Raw genomic sequence first — 18,283 nt, 5'->3', positions numbered from 1 at the left:
TTTCCTCCTATAACAGGCTTGTGGTTATTAAACATGTGCTATATTACATGATGATATTGCTGTAAAGAGCAGATATACTCACAAAACACAAACATCTGGTAAATGTACCAGCTGCTCAAGTATATAGGAATAATAATAACATAAAAACACAGATGAATCAACCATAATAGATCTTATTTCTCCATTCAGCCAGCCAAACTTAGTAAGGGAAGTTGTGTTTCAGTTAAAGTTGCAGGTCTAAAAGTCCATGTATAGGGATATACTAGTAGTAAGACATTCATTTAGGGGGTTATTTATCAAAGGTCGATTTTAGAGCTTTGTGAGCTTTTTTAGACCTCAAATGAACTCACAAATCTAAAGGTTTCTAATTTAAGAAAAAACTTGAATGTAAAAAACTCGAATTGGTGAATTCAGGCCAAAAAAAACCCTTGAATTGATCGAGTTTTTAAGTGAGACTCACCGAAAAAAATCAAACATCATGAAAGCTATTAATATCTTCAAGTGGTTCAAGGGATCACAGCCATTGACTTCTTTAGAACTTAGACAGGTTTTAGCTGGAGTATTTTCAGATTCAAGCTATTTCCAAGTTCAGGGTATAATAAATCTCGAAAAATTATATTTTTTTCTTTTAAACAATAAAAAAAAAAATTTTGAATCCTTAAAATCTAATTTTCACCAAAAAATACCCTAGAAAACGACATTTTTTGTGGAAAAAACAACTCGACCTTTGATAACCCCCTTAATGTAGATTTCCTTGGGACTGAATTGGATTGCAACATACTAGTTACTATACACCATCGTTTAAGATCTTCTTTTGCTATTAAAAGTAGTAATTCTGTAATTTGATATTATCTTCACTGCTTCCCTGAATGCAGAAACAATCTAACAGAAATCAACTCTTCACTTTCCAAGCCACCATTCTCACAATGCCTCTGATTCTCCTTCTTCTGCTTCTTCTTCCTTCTTCCGTTAATCACAGAATATACAAGCATTGTAAACAGTAGAATCATGGCAGGTAGAGGGCTGACTACTGATACTGTAACGTTTCAATGGTATGAGTAGTCAGACACAGCAGGGGAGTCACTGCTTTCAGAAGCAAATATATTTACAAATAACCTTTTCATCAATAAATGTTTTGTAATATATATATATATATATATATATATATATATATATATATATATATAAGTTGCTTAGAATTTAATTTTTTTCATTATGCAAAAAAAAGAATTAGCTGGACATTCCCTTTAAGAGGTATTTTGTTTGCAAGTTTTTTTTTTTATCCTGTTCAACTAGTTGCTCAGGCCAAGGAGACAATGTAATGTTATGCTTTATTTGTAATTTAACAAATGTAATGGTACTGAATTTATGTCAGTGAGCCTCTTTATTTACATTATTGATTTGCTAGCTATTTTTTTTTCAATTTTGTTTTGTATTAATGAATGTGGTCATTAAGGGAACATATATCTTCTCTATTGTTTGGCTAGAAGCAACTGCAGTTAGTTTTCATTTCAACTACTACAAGTTGGAAAAACAAATAACCCATTTAGCTTCTACCCAAGCTTTTGGCAGTTTGAGAATGATGCACCGTAGTTATAGGGAAAGATTTGAGCTGATATATTTCTATGCACTTATTCCCCAGGCCCAGACATCTGAGCAGAAGACAGCTTGGCTGATTGAAATCAGGAAGGTACTAACAAGGCAACAGGAACGTATGAAAGGTATTGGTACCCCAGGCTGTAGAGATATATGAATATAATCATTAGGTTGTACAAGCTATAAATCCTTGTCATGCATTTTTTTTACAGTTCAAAGACAGAAATCGAATGTATCAACAGACCAGCTTTCATTGTCACCACAAATGAATGAAGGGTAAGTTACTGACTGATATAACTGTACTATAGACCAGACCCTTGCTTTCCATTGGCTTTATCCACATTTAGCTTTGTAGTTGCAGTAATCAAAGCAAATAGATGAATGGTTGCCCTAGGGTACTTAAGGTACAGGTATGGGATCAATTATTTGGAAACCTATTATACAGAAAGCTACAAATTACAAAAAGGCCATCTCCCATAGACTCTGTTTTATCCAAATAATCCAATTTTTTTAAAATGATTTCCCTTTTCTCTGTAATAATAAAACAGTAGCTTGTACTTGATCAAAACTAAGATATAATGAATCCTTATTGGAGGCAAAACCAGCCTATTGGGTTTATTTAATGTTTATGTGATTTTCTAGTAGACCAAAATTAAGGAAATATCCATTATTGAGAAACCCCCAGCTCCCACACAGGCCCCATACCAGTACTGGGAAGTGGCAAATTTCTAAGGGACATAACTATAGATGGACACTGTGTGTTGTCTTTTCTATATCTACAGAACCAAAGTACCAGTTGGTGCATCTAAGAGTTTAGCAGTATATTATAAAATAATTCTACATGTGAATCATTAGGTTAATATCACACAGGATACTTTTAGGCTGAGCTGATTTCAGATGGCTAAAAATTATCCATATTTGCCTCCTGCAGCACCAATGTGGGGGCAGATTTATCAAAGGTCGAGGTGAATTTTCGAACTAAAAAAAAATTTGAATTTCAAGCTATTTTTGTGTGCCTTGAATAGGAAATAGTCAAAATTCGATTAGAATCTGAAAAAAATTGGAAAATTCAAGTGTTCTAGCCTATGGGGGACCTCCTAGAAACTATTTGGAATCAATTGGTGGACTTTGAAAAATCTAAGGTTTTTTTGAGAAAACTTTGATTCGAATTCGATCGAATGCGCTATCACTTCAATTTGTATGATCCGAATTCAGCCGAATACGGACCTATTTGATCGAAAACCGACCTATTCTGCCAAAAAAAACCTTCAACTTAATTTCAGTTTATCTTTTTGAATTCGAATTTCGAAATGTTTCAAATTCAAAATTCGACCTTAAAGGATACTGTCATGGGAAATTTTTTTTTTTTCAAAATGAATCAGTTAATAGTGCTGCTCCAGCAGAATTCTGCACTGAAATCTGTTTCTCAAAAGAGCAAACAGATTTTTTGATATTCAATTTTGAAATCTGACATGGGGCTAGACATATTGTCAATTTCCCAGCTGCCCCAAGTCATGTGACTTGTGCTCTGATAAACTTCAATCACTCTTTACTGCTGTACTGCAAGTTGGAGTGATATCACCCCCTCCCTTTTCCCCCCCAGCAGCCAAACAAAAGAACAATGGGAAGGTAACCAGATAACCGCTCCCTAACACAAGATAACAGCTGCCTGGTAGATCTAAGAACAACACTCAATAGGAAAAACCCATGTCTCACTGAGACACATTCAGTTACATTGAGAAGGAAAAACAGCAGCCTGCCAGAAAGCATTTCTCTCCAAGAGTGCAGGCACAAGTCACATGACCAGGGGCAGCTGGGAAATTGACAAAATTTCTAGCCCCATGTCAGATTTCAAAATTGAATATAAAAAAATCTGTTTGCTCTTTTGAGAAATGGATTTCAATGCAGAATTCTGCTGGAGTAGCTCTATTAACTGATGCGTTTTGAAAAAAACGTTTTCCAATGACAGGATCCCTTTAATAAATATGCCCTGTGGTGTCTACTTCAGTCACCAGTGGGTCCAAATTGAATGAACGAATAGCATTTTACATAAGTAAAAACAAATAAGTTGGCAAATAGCAGAGTTGAGTAGAGTGCCTTGTAATATCTTGTTTAAGTTGTTAAGGCGAACTATCGTGAAAATGTAATATAAGCTTCATCATACTAAAATAAGAAACTTTCTAAATACAATCAATTTAATATTTTGCATTGTTTCTGAAATAATCAAGTTTATCTTCACTATCTCTCTCTCAGCATCTGTTTCTCTTCATTCTGTCTTCATGCAGCAGTTGGGTGTCATTGACAGTTAGATCCAATATATCTTATAGGGGGGGGCTCCCTTTCCTAAATGTATTAGAGCTCATTCAAATAACTGATTCCACTACAAACAAAATCTTAACAAAATCCTGCACAAATCCTGCATGTAGAGAGACATAATGTCTGGTCTGATTTTAATAGAGTGAGCTCTAATACACCTTCTAGGCAAAAGGAGCCCCCCCATAAGATATATTGGATCTAACTGTCAATGACACCCAACTGCTGCATGAAGACAGAATGAAGAGAAACAGATGCTGAGAGAGGATTAGTGAAGATAAACTTGATTATTTCAGAAATGGTACAGAATATTTAATTGATTGTATTTAGAAAGTTTCTTATTTCAGTATGTGGAAGCTGATATTAAATTTTCATTTTTTATGATAGTTCCCCTTTAAAAATGTTTTGAGACCAAAAATATAGAAATATTAAGATGACAGTTTCTTTATAATCGTTATAATAAATATTTCTTTGATTAGGAAGCTGCAGAGATCTTCTGTAAGTTCGGAGGAGAATGACTCTGAAAACAGCAGTCCTATAATGCTGGAAGGCTTAAATCTCTCGCCTATCCACAAGTCATCCAGAGGTATGTACAAAACAATAATAGCTGCACAACAAAATTATTTATGGCCAAATGAAACAGCATACACCTTGTATAAAACAGTAAATACATACATGTATATATATCCCCACTGTACAGACCATAACATTCTGTTTAAGACCTCTCTTACCTTCTCAATACAGGCTGGACTGGAATGTCACAATCTGTAGAAATCTGCGAGGGGCTTGATGGCTGGTCTAATAATCACTGCTCTTGTCCCTGCTCGGACACAGAAGAAGAGGACACAGTCCAGCTGGTTAGGATTCTGTCTATTTACTCTGATGTTCCCAAATAAATACACATTATACATATACATTGCTAAACAGGCTTCTCACATGCGTGCAGTGTTTTAAATCCAGTGCAATTTACAGGTTTTAAACAGTCAGCAAAGCAAGATTAAAAAAAGAATATATTAGTTTCTGCCTTTAACGGGCAAGTCAAACTCGACATAAACATTTGCCTTCTAAAAGAAAGCATAATTCTAAGCAGATTTCCAATTTACATTTATCAAAAATGTTTAGCGCTTTTAAAGTTATTTGTAAAAAACAATTGCTATTAAAAACAGCATTTGCTTAACTCCTGGTTGTTACTTTTTAAACAATGTTGCAAAAGTCTTATTTCCCCAGCAAACAGGTCTGTTACTCAGCTGCCTTGTCTTACATTGTATCAACAGTCTGAGCCACAAGGGGAATAGAAAATGACAGACACTGTTTCAATTTGCTTAGAATAATGTTTTCATTTATTATTCAAAAATTAATTTTTTGAGTTGACAGTCCCTTTAATGAAAAGACATTAACCAATGCTCTGGAGCAAAGCCCAGCATGCATTGCCACATATGTAGTGAAAAAATGTAGGCGTCCGATTTGCTCAACACTGATTAGAGAAGCAATCATGCTACGCAAGGTGTTATGCAAGGATAAGTTTAGCCACACCAAAATTGATACCAACTGCTTTTGCCAAGAGTTGAACTATGTAAAAAAACAACTACAAATGGATCAATAATATGTTTGGTTTTTTTTACATGTCCAAAAAACATTAGTGAGTTTAATATCAATGTATTATTAGTGAATTCAGTTCTAATTCAGTTCTGATAATGGGATCCATTATCCAGAAGCCCATTATCCAGACAGCTCCTAATTACAGGAAGTCCATCTCCCATAGACTCCTTTTATCCAAATAATTCAAATTCTTAAAAATGATTTCCTTTTTCTCTGTAATAATAAAACAGTACCTTGTACTTTATCCAACTACAATACAATTAATCCTTATTGGAAGCAAAAAAGGCTTATTGGGTTTATTTAAATGTTTACATGATTCTTTTTAGTAGGCTTAAGGTATGACGGTCCAAATTACAGAAAGGAGGTTGCGGCTTGTGTGCCCCTTTGTAGGAGAAGCTGTTGTCGGTGCAGACCTGGGCTGGCACAGCTCACAAGAGCCAGGGGCCCACCGGGTTTTTTCCCTGGTGCCCAGTCCGACCCTGAAAGATTTGTGGCAGAAAGGATGCCACAAATCACCAGAATTTATGATACCATTGACACTTACACTTGGGTAAATAATGACAGCTATCCCAAGTCAAATTAGGCTTGTTACAAGTAAACATGAGTGCTGCGGCTTTAAAATTGTCAGCGGTAAAAAGTGTGCAGCTTTAAAGGGCGATTCATTCAATAAATACAATGTAAACAGACACAGCTGCATGTTAAAGGGTCTGTGTTTAGTATCTGTAATTCAAGGCTCTCAAGCTGTATTGATAGATCAGTACTGAATGTCTGACTACTGCAGAATTGCCACCTCCAGGACCCCATATCTTAGGGATGATAGTGCGCTGTATTGAGCTGCAGCATCCAGAAATTCCTCATGGAGCACCAGAATGTTGGGTTGCTGCCAGTTATTCCCTACAGGAGTGAGTAGCAACTTGATACCTTAAAGTGCTCCCTAAGGACTTTGGTTTGCATCGTAAGACTCAATATCTGGTCCAAGGGAAGTCATTACATTAGTGGGAAATTTTATACTAACAAATCTTAACTACAACATCACTATCATGCAGCATCAATTTCAATGCTTTCAAATGTGCATGTTTACCTCTTCAGTTTAAATCTGTAATGCTCGTCACAGCCAGGATAAGAAGATTTGCCCCCTTTTGCACACATTATTCTATTTTATAATATTAATATCAAACATAGTTGACTGTTGCTGTAGTACAAATTTGCTTTAGAAAATGATGTGCATGAATTATAATGGATTTTTTTTGGGGGGGGATAACAATGATTTTTTGGGAGTAATTGAATCTACATTGTACTGTTTTCCAGTCTCCTGGTAAATATAAGGCTTTGGCGGACTGCAAGAAAAAAGGTTCTGAAGATATTTTGGTGAAAAATGGAGATGTAATTCAGCTTCTGCAGGAAGATGGTGAGGGACTGTGGTAGGTTTTTAGATTTTCGTTGCCATTCATAAATGATTGGACTGAAATTGAAACATATTCATAAATTGCACATCAGAAGAGGCAGACCCGATTTATGCTACTGGATATGGAAGCAGTGAGAGGCAGGCTGTCAGCTACTGACACTTGGGAGTGAGTGGTGATTAGCTGCTGCTGCCCTGAGCCACACACTCATAATACCACCTGACCTTCTGGCCCAACAGTGCAGACACCTGTACATTAGAATTAACACCTACATGATGAAGGCAGCTTGATTCATACCAAAGAATCAGAGCACTGCTCATTGGGCCACATCTGGGGAATGTTCCTTACGGGACTTACTACAATGTATAGTATAAAGTGATACAAGTATCACAGAGACCAGAAAGGTATATATCACCTGATTATGGCATCTGTATGCTGTGGGTGATAACAGGTTTGCTCCAGGTCTTCTAACCCAAATCAACCAATCAGCACAGCAGTAAATACCACCTGCAAACTGGTTGCAGAGCTTGATTACAATAAAAATCTTCCCCTTATATGATGGGACAGTGTTAAAGGAGAAGGAAAGCTATCGAGGCAGTTTACTGCCAATAGATTGGCCACAATAGTGCAAGCTAGAACGCTATATTTATTCTGTATAATGCTTTACCATACCATAGGAAACATTTGTAAAATCCCTCTCTCTTTGTTTAGGATAGCAGTTGCCATATTAGCTTTTTGTGACATCACTTCCTGCCTAAATCTCTCCATACTCACTCATTGCACTGAGCTCAGATTACAGCAGGGAGGGAGAGAGGAGCAAACTGAGCATGCTCACGCCTGGGGCAAGGAGGTTTAAGCTGAAAGAAGGAAGTCTGATACAGAAGCCCATGTGTACACAATAGAAGGAAAGAAATGCAGTGTTTCTTCTGACAGAGGACTCAGAGCAGCATTACTTGAAGGATTTACTGGTATATTTATGTAGACCTTTCTGATAAAGCTCATTTAGTTTTAACCTTTCCTTCTCCTTTAACCGGAGTCAGAAGGCAAGCTAAAATACACACAAATAATACCTAGTTTTATTACTTTGTACACCGTGTCTACTTGTGGAATTATATTTTCCATATGTTTATGTAGCCTTATAAATTATATGCAATTAGGTTGGTGAAGAATTTAAACCGAAAAAAAGAAGGCTGGATCCATGGGAACAACTTGCAGATAGTCATTGGTGAATGCAGAATACGTGCAGCCAAAATGTCAGGTAAGAAATAAGGGTGAAGAGTAAACAGTATCTGAATTAAAAGTCTTTTTATAGCAAGCAGTTACTGGTTAAATACTGTACACGGATATTTGCACAACAGCTCCCTCGTTTGCTTCAGTTCCTAATATCAAGCTCTTTTCCGCCCCCGCAGAGCGTGATTTATAAAGTGACACCCACTGTGATGTATGGTCGCTCTGTGATGTGGAGGAATGTAGTCGATTAATGATTCTGAGACAAAACTAAAAGTCTAATTGGCACAGCAAATAATAGAGAAATAAAGAAATGATCTATAATCCTGATCTGTCAGGGCTGTAGGGGTGTGCTCAGACATGCCTTTGGTACACAAATGACTAAAAGTAGCTTTACGGCACACAAGCAGTTAATATGATACAAACACACAAAATAATATCTTCACCCGAAACTAAAGTGAGAGATACGACGGTGAACAGTTTCAGATAAACGCTGGATTACATTCCAACCAAACAACAAATGGGCTGGGCTAAAACTTGACATCATTGTAAGCAAGATTTCAGTCATTAGGTCACAACTACAATTCCTTCAACCAACCAACTGCAAGTAACATTTGCTTTACAAACTAGTTTTATTGAACTGTGAGCTGCCCGGGGTGCAGAGTGTATTTAGAGGAAAGGGAAACACATGGTAAATCACCTTGCTCTTCTATTTTTTTAATTCTAAACTTCATCCCAGATACATCTGCTGTCATCATTGCAGAAGTGTTAATACCATGGAGTTAATGGATAGGAGCTGACTTGTGTTCCGCTGACGTCAGCAGCTTGTTTCTGCTTAACTGGAAAGCTTGTGCTAACACATTTTAAGGGGGGGGGGGGGCACACATGGGGGTGCAATGTGCAGACAACTGTAAATCACTCAGCTTTAGTCTAGTTCAAACCAGGTGGGTAGAAAGTTTAGCGACTGTTGCAACAGAGGGAAATGTTATGTACATGGATAGAAATAAATGTGTAAAAAGCACGTTACCTGTATTCCTGTAGCTGATAGGAGTGTTTACATTCTGACACTGGGGACAAGTCACAGATTAAACATTAACCAACGGGCCGAGAGAAAGCAGAACATGTGCAGCAATGAATGCCCTGTGCCTGGTGCAATGCTATATTTAGGAACAAGTGACAATTAGAAAATACTCTTGTTTTTCCTGAGCTTTTTGTCTTTGATGTGCCAGGCAGCAACCTGCGTAATCATAATAACAAAGGAGAATAGCGAGCAAGGCAGGCTTACTGAGTGACATTTATAGATGTTACTTTGGCAGCTCACGAGGAATTTCAGAATACACTTTTCTAAAACCTTATATCAACAGTAACGTTTTTGAACTATTAAAAGAACAGAAATTATTCTGAAGTGCAGGGCTGATAAACATTAGATACTGTTTCAACTGTTTTACTATATTTTTCGCCCTACGCTGGGTTTAATAACCATACAGCACACACATTTGGATTCTAAAGCTGGATATACACTGGAATTTTAACAGGACCCGCTTTGCCAAGTTTCGGGTGCACAGTGATCGCATCTCAAATGCACAACCAGTCAGAATATCTTGAGTGACTTATTCAGAGAAATATTTAACTCTAAAGCTGTATTTTTCACTGGAGCTCAGTCTTATAAAGTGCCTGGCAAATGCATTTATAGACAACTCCAAATGTGCCAGAATGGTTTTTTTCAATATTTTTATTCACCAACTAAAACAGAAACATTTTAATGACAAAACAGGTTTGTGTAGATCTCTTAAAAAGATGTTAAAAGCTGGAAGAAGTGTTTCGACCCAGCACAGTCATATTTAGCAGAGGCAGCATTTGCCACGTTTGACAGCTATAAACTAAACACCTTCCTAAGCATTTCAAAAAGATTTCATGAAAGCCCCCAAAAGAGCCTATCTATAGGCTTACATTGCAATCTCCTGATAAACACTCATAGTGACACTTGTGATGGTTGCCTGAAAAAGCAGCCACTGCCAAGCACTGGTGATAATGTTGGTCAGGCAATTGCAGAGTAGGTCTATGGAGGGCTATTTTGGACATTTTGGGGCAAATTTACTTAGCTCCGAAGTTGCGCCAGCGTTGGCTTTGCCGCACCTCGCCAGGGCGCTGCTAATTCACAAAGATCAGAAGTTGCACTCAGAGAATCGAAAGGTAGCGATGTTGCGCTAGCGTTAATTCGTCAAGCAAATCGATGTTACGCTAGCAATGTCTAATTTGCATACGGCGCCAAGTTAAAGTACAATGGACGTATATGTAGCAGCAAATACATTACACTACACAAGCCTGGGAAAGCTTCATAGAATAAAATAGAGATGTTATTTTGCCCTATACATGTGCCCACTGTATAGTTTAGGTGCCATATGTTAGGAAATGTAGGGGGGAAGGAGGGTACCCCCAAAAACATATACAATCTTTTTCAGTCTATCACCTTTAAAAAAGTAAGACGCCAGTGTTTTTTGGGACTTAGAAAAATTTCAACTTTTTTTGAAGCAATCCCTATCTACTCTATTGCACTTCGCCTGGTCTGAGGTGGCGAAGGCAAGTCTGGCACAAGAGGTAACGTTCAGTAAAATGCACAAGTTAGTGAATTAGCAGAGTTATGTCCCTTCGCCATATCGCAACTTCGCCTGGCGTAAGGATGCGAAGTAGTGCTAGAGTAGGTCCACTTCGCTAGCGATTTTACGCCAGCACCCGTTAGTAAATCGGCGAAGTAACTAAATGATGCCACGCTGTCGAATTTGCACTAGCGTTAGCCACTTTGCGCTTTAGTGAATTTGCCCCTTTAACACAACATTTTGGAGCTAGTTAAAAACACTGCACTTAAAGCACCTTATTCTTACAGGGCTTCTTTACCAAAATATTGCAAAGTAGATCATGGCATATTTTTCCCACAATGCATATTTCCCTTCCAGGATGCCAGGTAATTATGGCTGCTATATTTAGGTACAAAGTTTACCACTAGTTGGTAAAATTCTTGCACATTTATGCAAGTAGGGTCTGCTAGGAATAGGGCAAATTTATGCAAGAAGTATCTTTTTCTTTTTGAACTTTATAGATGAACTTCTTCCAGTGGCCTCCTAATTACATGAACATTGCCAATTTTATATACTTGTTTGCTTATAATATCTCTTCCTGGCCATAGTTCCCCTTACCTTTTCATTAGTTTTTTTTGATACCCATTAGCAAGCAGATTTTAAAGCCAGCAGCTCTCTCTTGAATGACCATCCTGCCCTACCTCTAGCAGTTTTTTTACAGCAACTCTACTAGATCTCTATCATGCTAGTTCTGGAGTCCTGTGTTGGAGCTTTCTTAGGCTGCAGTAGCCTCTATCTTGTTTTTTTCACATTCTGGCCTTCCAAAAAAGAAAATTTACTGGAAGTTACAATATTGGCAGAGTTCTAGATCGCTGTCTGCTCTTGAGTGGTAGGAGTTTGAAGTGAATTCTTCTCTCTCTAGCGATAGGACACTGAAAGAACAGAAACGTATGTTGTGAGTTTGGTGTGCTCATGAAAATTTGAACTAGAAAAAAAATATACATTACAAATAGGAGCACTCTGCATATACTGTAGGTGAATTACCTGGGTGCTAGTAAATTACATTAATATAAGTCCAAAGTACAGCACTTAGCAGGTCTTCATAAAGGAAAAGGTGATATTTAGTTAGCCCAATGTTTTGGTCAAAGCTGGTGACCTTTATTATGGGAAATAAAGAAACCCTTGAGAAAATAACTGGCTGTGAAGGAAATGTTGGGCTAGGTAAATAACACTTTTTGTGAAGACCTGCTTATCTTATATTGTTACAAAAGTATCTAAGTATCTATTCTGGGCTCTGTGCCAAAAGCCAATTAAGTTAGAAACTTTGTATCTTTTTCTGGCTGTCCAGTGCAGGAGATCAAAGAGAAAATCTGGACATTTCAGTAACAAACCCGGGACTGCGGGTTGAGCTGTCAAAATCTGAACTGTCCCACGAAAAATGGAACAGTTGGGAGGTTTGCATTAATATTTCACAATGACACTGGGTATTACTTCTCTTTCAGATGGAGCCCTGTGTAGCACCAGGAAGTTAAGTTCCCCTTAGAACTCGGCTGCTTATTTGAGAAACATCTTTGGCGCCTGGATTTGGAGCTGCTCTTACGGATAACTTTCACCTCGTTTTAAACAGCACACTCATCCCATGAGACATTTTCATAATCACACATGACACTTTTAAAGTCATCATTTTGTAAAAAGGAATTCTGTAAATACAGTGGAGTCATTTTTTCCATGTTCCATGTCATTTTTCCCCATCTTGGATAAGGAAATGTTTTTAATCAGATGTAAATACCTGCATTCCGGACACTTCATTCCAGCATTTTGTTTTTGATTAAAACATTTACACTTCAATCTTGAGGACTGAGTGCACATTCTGATATGGATACTTATAGAGGCACCATTGGAACCATCTTTTTTTTTACTTTATATGAACTTTGTCATATCCTTGAAAATGTTGGCAATTGCACATTTACTTCCACAATCTGCATTTTCTGCTATAATGTGGCACATTGCAATAAACCTTGGCTGACCATCCTACCTTTTGAGGTTAAGGATTTTGTATGCTTCTTTTAAAATGAATGTTTACATAAACTGTTATTTATTGATAATTTGATGTTCCCTAAAATAGCAGACTGCATATTGAAGTTGCAATCCATAAATCACGAAGCAGTTACACATATTAAAGGGAAAGGATACCTTTCTACTGTACATAATATTTAATAAAGTAAAAAGATGATTAAATATGTTAACCTGAAATGTCATAAATTGTACTATTATTGAGATTTACAAGTTTTACAAAAAAAATTAAGTGTTAATAACCCCTGTAATGGAAAGCACCAGCAATTAATAAGTAGGACCAAAGCCATATTCATATATACTGTAGGTAGCCCCCCAGGTACCTATATAAAAATGTAATTTTTTTTAAAGAAAAAACAAATTATCCCCCCTTGTGCCGCCAGACCTTGCTGTCTAAATACAGTGGCGGAGCTGGGGTGAGAAGTGCTGCAGTCATTGGTGTGAACAAAATGATGTCACATGCACGCAAGTCATGTCACGGTGCAATGGCAGTTGGCGGACTGAGGGGTGTCCTTAGGGCTGGTACTTCAATATACGACACAGCACCACCAATGCAGGAATTTAGTTTAAAAGGCCTTTATTAGGACATATGGCTTTCGACCTGTAACAAGGCAATGTTTCAGGCCTGATCTCGGCCCTTTATCAAGTCCTTAGGTCTAGTTCCTAGGCTGGCACCGGACCAAAATACAGAACTGTATCTGACCCTCCCTGTCATATTATGCTAGTTAAAAAGTCATGTAGACCAGACTCTTAGACATGAATGGAATCTGCCATTGTGCTACTTCATTGCCCTCGCAAAGAACTGTTTTCACTGTTTTCACGGCTTCAAATGAAGGTATAGCCTCGTCATTTGTTCTACTTCTATTCTAATTGAAAAATATCCTTTTATGTTGCCATCTATCTGTAATGTCCTCATTTAATTATTCCATCACTCTAACCCAGTGATCCCCAACCAGCAGCTCGTGAGCAACCTGTTGCTCTCCAACCCCTTGGATGTTGCTCCTAGTGGCCTCAAAGCAGCTGCTTATTTTCGAATTCCAGGCTTGGAGGCAAGGTGCACTGCCTAACAGAGCCTCAGTGTAGGTTGACAATCCACATAGGGGCTACCTAATGGCCAATCATAGAATGTATTTGGCAGCCCAAGAACATTTTTCATGCTTGTGTTGCTTCCCAACTCCTTTTATTTCTAAATGTTGCTCACGGATTCAAAAGGTTGGGGATCCCTGCTCTAACCAGTTTAGTTGCACGTCTCTGCACTCTCTCCAGCTCATTTATATTCCTCTTAAGGACTGGAGCCCAAGACTGCACTGCATACTCAGGTGAGGCCTTACCAGGGACCTATAAAAAGGCAAAATTATGTTTCAATCACTGACATTTAGTGGCCACTGAATGACACTGCCTAGAGTTGCACAGTTTGTTATCCACACAAATCCCCAAATCAATCTCCATTATGTAGGCCCCAACATACTTCAATTTCATGTATAATGAGCCTTTAAGAAATATTCTGATTAAGTGCATAGCTGTGCATTTATCAACACTGAACCGCATTTGCCAATTTGCTTCCCCATTTCCAATTTCCAATGTCATGCACAGTCACACTAATTTCCAACTAAGAATTGCTCCATCAGTATGAAATTTTGCTGTTATGGGTCAGGTGTGACGTTTCTACTGTTATACTTATTTTTGTTATAGACAAAGGTGCAGCAAATGTCTTTTATGACTCTTTATACCGGAAGGGTGAAACCTGAGAGGCAGGTAAGCTATAATGAAATGGCATGCCATGCGGGGTCTGGAAGGGACCAGAAACAACAACTGTTTATAATTTTCTTATTTTAAATGGTTTGTGAGTCCATATATAAAAAGTTGCATAATGACAGCAAATGTAACTATAAGTAACTTCACAATATATGTTCATTACAAATGCTCAGCAATGTTAAAGTTATTCTTAAATGTAATCACTATTGAAAGTATTGGTATGGTCTGTATTGTCTCCTGGAGTTCTGATTCTGACTATATACAACCTTGAAACAATGTTACAATATTTAGCGCTCCCTTTCCTTGCACATTTCTGTGATTCTCCTCTTCTTTACAGGTCTGTTAATCACAGCACATTGTCTGCAGGTTTACTACTAGAGCACTGTATTAATGTAACCTATAGTCTATATAGGTACTGTATATAGGAAAGTTATATGGAATTCAATTTACTTTCATTATTCAAAATACATTTCATTTACCATTCTTTAAAACTAATTTCAGATCCTATATTTCAAAAACCTTAGGTCAACAACTCAGCTAAAAATGAACACAGTATATAGGACTTGTGCTAAAAATGTATAGTGCCTATTTTTAAAATAAAAAACATTTTCCTTAGTTTTTTATAACTGAACTCAAACCCTTTCCCCCTATAAATAGGGTAATTTGTTCAAAGGGAAATTAGAAGCTATGCATAAGCAAACCCCTCCTTTCCATAAGCTGCTACCTTTGTAATATTATATGTAATATAATGTAATATTATGTAATCATTATACAGAGAGCCTATCTGTGGACTGTAATTTGTTTAATCAGCTTCTCCTCTGCTCATAAAATACAGGATGTAGTTTATTTTCAGATAGGAAGTTAGAAAGTGAAATTGTTTTCATTTTTTGTTTGGTGCAATGAATAATGGCAATCATATATTGCTTAATTAAACAACTGGTAAAAAGTATGGTGAGCTCAAACCCTATTTATTGAGCTCATGTTGAAAAATGCTGTATACTGTTCCTTTAACACGATAGGATAATCCAACGAGCAGTTTAGCAGAAGAGGACGGCTAGGGATTGTTCACAACAGCAAATCAGACATTCTAGGAGTTGCAGTTGCGTTTGCGCAATTTTTTCCGAAGACAATTGTGCATGAAATCCCATTCATTAAATGTATTTGCATTAATATGTGCAATGACACTGAGAATTCTGAAAAAAAAACATGGTGGTTGTGCTGGAAATAACCGTTTTACTGCAGTTAAACCTTTAAAATCTCAGTTTGATTGGAAAGAGATGCCTTTGTAATCCTTGTTAACGCAAACGAAAAAATGGAGGTACATATTTACTACCCAAAATTACACAAACCTAATGTTCTTTGCAGTAGCAGAAGGTCTAAAAAAATACCTGACACCATGTTTACAATTCCTTAACTGACTATTACAGCAAAGCACACGGAGGAGGGAATTATGAAGGTCCCATAGGTAGAAGGGCAAACTGTAGCCCACAGCACAACTTGTGGTTAACTGAACTCATGACAACAATATCTAAGGCCAGAAATGATACACTGTATATTTATGTTGTGTTCCAGTTTCATCCAGCTGCTATTGCTGCGGAATAATCAACACTCTCATTTCCCACACCCTAATAACACTACATTTTATCTCCTTAAGTCTTCATTACAAAATTATTGGGCAATAATTTGTCCAGTATAATTTACCTTTAATGCAGTCTACAATTTTAGGTTATGTACCTTCTGTTCTTCTGAGGATTAAGTGACTGATCAATGTATAGTGACTTGGGGAAACAAATGTGATTTTTTTAATAAAAACTATTGACTTAATGATAAAGGTCGTTCATGAGTCATAATTACACGTTTAGGGTGTTTCACTGTGTTATTGCCGCACATCCAGACCATAGCACAGTGTGAGGTAATAACGTATAAGGATAGTTTTTTTGTGTTGAAACAGCTTAAAGGGAAGCACTTTTTCATGTTCTCTCTTGTTAAACAATAATAGTCTGTTCTGGGTTTTATTGAATTCTGTATTATAAAATAAGAGTATTTTTATGACTGCAAGTGCATTGAGTTAAGTACAATTGTGTAAGGTCCATGATTATGAAATATTAGCAAAACTTTTTTTTCTTTTAAACACATCTGCAGGACTATTCAAGGGTTCTACTTACCTTTGACCTTGTGCTTTGCTTATTTCTGCATCAAACGTATTGTATTTGTTATCAGTGTAATCACAAAACTGACAGCTGGAAACTGCATCTCTCTCTCTCTCTCTCTCTCTCTCTCTCTCTCTCTCTATATATGTATATATATATATATATATATATATATATATATATATATATATACACCGTACCTAGTGCTCTCATGATGGATACACTTTATTTGCTGCTTCTAAGATTTTATAATATATTCCATTGCAATGGAATGTATATCTGCACAGTGCACTATGAAATATAAACATCCCTTTCAGACTTGGGTCAGGGAGGGGTTTGACTAAGTAAAACAGAAGTATACTATCAATATTAATATTAAGAGGATATAGTGTTTGGGGAGTAATATAGGTGTATCATGTGCTGCTAAGTAAGCACATACTATACAGTATATCACACATATTTCACCCAGCTGAGACACCCATGTTAAAGTTCCCCTTGGCTCAGGTGAAAGATCTGCCACAAAAAACAGGAGATTTATTTCATTTGATTCATTTCTCAGAGCCCAGTGACCACGTGCAGATAATGTCTTTTTCATTTAATAAAAGCTCTTCGTTGGCCTCATGACCCAATTGATTTCTTTATTTTTCAGTATTAAAGACATTCCAGAAGGGACTTAATTCACTGTGATTGGATGGCAAGCAATCCTTATTTGTCTCATAAAAAATAATAGAAAGCTTTATCCCACAGTATTAACCGATCTTCGTTGTAGTCTGTATCCAGTCAGTGAATCCGGAAACCTTAGTGTAAAATCCATATTTATCTTTTTGTGCACACTTTTCTCCCCAGCTGGTTATTCCAGTTAGGAACCATAGGTCTTTATGTTGGGTAACATGGGGTCCACCGCTGTCCCCCTCACATGTATCCTTAGCCTCATCTGCATATCCAGCACAGAACATATTGGCATAAACAGAAAATCGGCTTGATCTCTTGCATGCAGCACGGTTAACAAATGGCACAGCCAACTTCTGAAGAATTATGGCTGACCTCCCATTATACCTAAGATCTCCCCACCCAGACACCATACTGAAAGCATTTCTTTTCAGCAATTTGTCTGTGAAATCCATGTTACCAATACAAACAGGCCTCACATAGTCATTGAGCTCCAGCGGTGTTTCCAGCTCTAGGAGTGCAATGTCGTTGTTGTATTTGCTCTTTGTGGCATTGTAAGTGGGATGAAGGATGATTTTTGCTTTGCGGTATTGTTCCGTTCCCTCAGAGACATCAGTCTTGTGTTCTCCTGTTTAAAATGTAAATTGAATAATATAAATGCATTTTAGTCATGGTGAAAAACAGCAAATATGTTTACATGCAGATTCTGTTCTCAGACTGGATACTTATTCAACTATAGCAAAGTAACTGTAACATTCATGTGCTGTTTATGAGCTAAACTGTGCCTGGCCAAACTCGTCTGCCACAAAAATGAATCCTATAAAGTCATAAACAAAAAACATAAAAAGCAATGCTCATCTGTGATGCTCCTGTACCCTAGCTGTGTGTGTCAGTTTATCCAGTAATAACAGTGGAAATCCAC

The 18,283-nt window shown here is 37.2% G+C and overlaps 2 protein-coding genes across 4 annotated transcripts in view; one reads left to right on the top strand and one right to left on the bottom strand.

The window, feature by feature from the left end:
* LOC108698924 (proto-oncogene DBL-like) overlaps positions 1-12,960 on the top strand; it is a 73,264-nt gene extending 60,304 nt beyond the window's left edge. For 2 of the 3 annotated variants that reach the window (XM_041572811.1, XM_041572813.1), the window contains 7 exons: positions 1,643-1,721; positions 1,809-1,872; positions 4,389-4,495; positions 4,654-4,766; positions 6,817-6,929; positions 8,069-8,169; positions 12,217-12,960. In XM_041572811.1, the coding sequence (XP_041428745.1) occupies positions 1,643-1,721; positions 1,809-1,872; positions 4,389-4,495; positions 4,654-4,766; positions 6,817-6,929; positions 8,069-8,169; positions 12,217-12,257 (618 nt within the window). In that variant the 3' untranslated portion in view covers positions 12,258-12,960. Of the gene's footprint in view, positions 1-1,642; positions 1,722-1,808; positions 1,873-4,388; positions 4,496-4,653; positions 4,767-6,816; positions 6,930-8,068; positions 8,170-12,216 lie in introns of those variants that run through there. The other variant, XM_041572812.1, reaches the window with a different exon arrangement.
* Positions 12,961-16,899: 3,939 nt separating this feature from the next.
* Positions 16,900-18,283, bottom strand: part of f9.L (coagulation factor 9 L homeolog) — a 28,254-nt gene continuing 26,870 nt past the window's right edge. Inside the window, exon 8 of the mRNA XM_018230787.2 lies at positions 16,900-17,989. Within this exon, the coding sequence (XP_018086276.1) occupies positions 17,442-17,989 (548 nt within the window). The 3' untranslated portion in view covers positions 16,900-17,441. The remainder of the gene's footprint in view (positions 17,990-18,283) is intronic.

Source organism: Xenopus laevis, chromosome 8L (assembly GCF_017654675.1).
Source record: "Xenopus laevis strain J_2021 chromosome 8L, Xenopus_laevis_v10.1, whole genome shotgun sequence".
NCBI classification, from domain to species: Eukaryota; Metazoa; Chordata; class Amphibia; order Anura; family Pipidae; genus Xenopus; species Xenopus laevis.
Note: the sequence above shows the minus strand (reverse complement) of the source record. Positions and strands in the feature narration are given on the sequence as shown.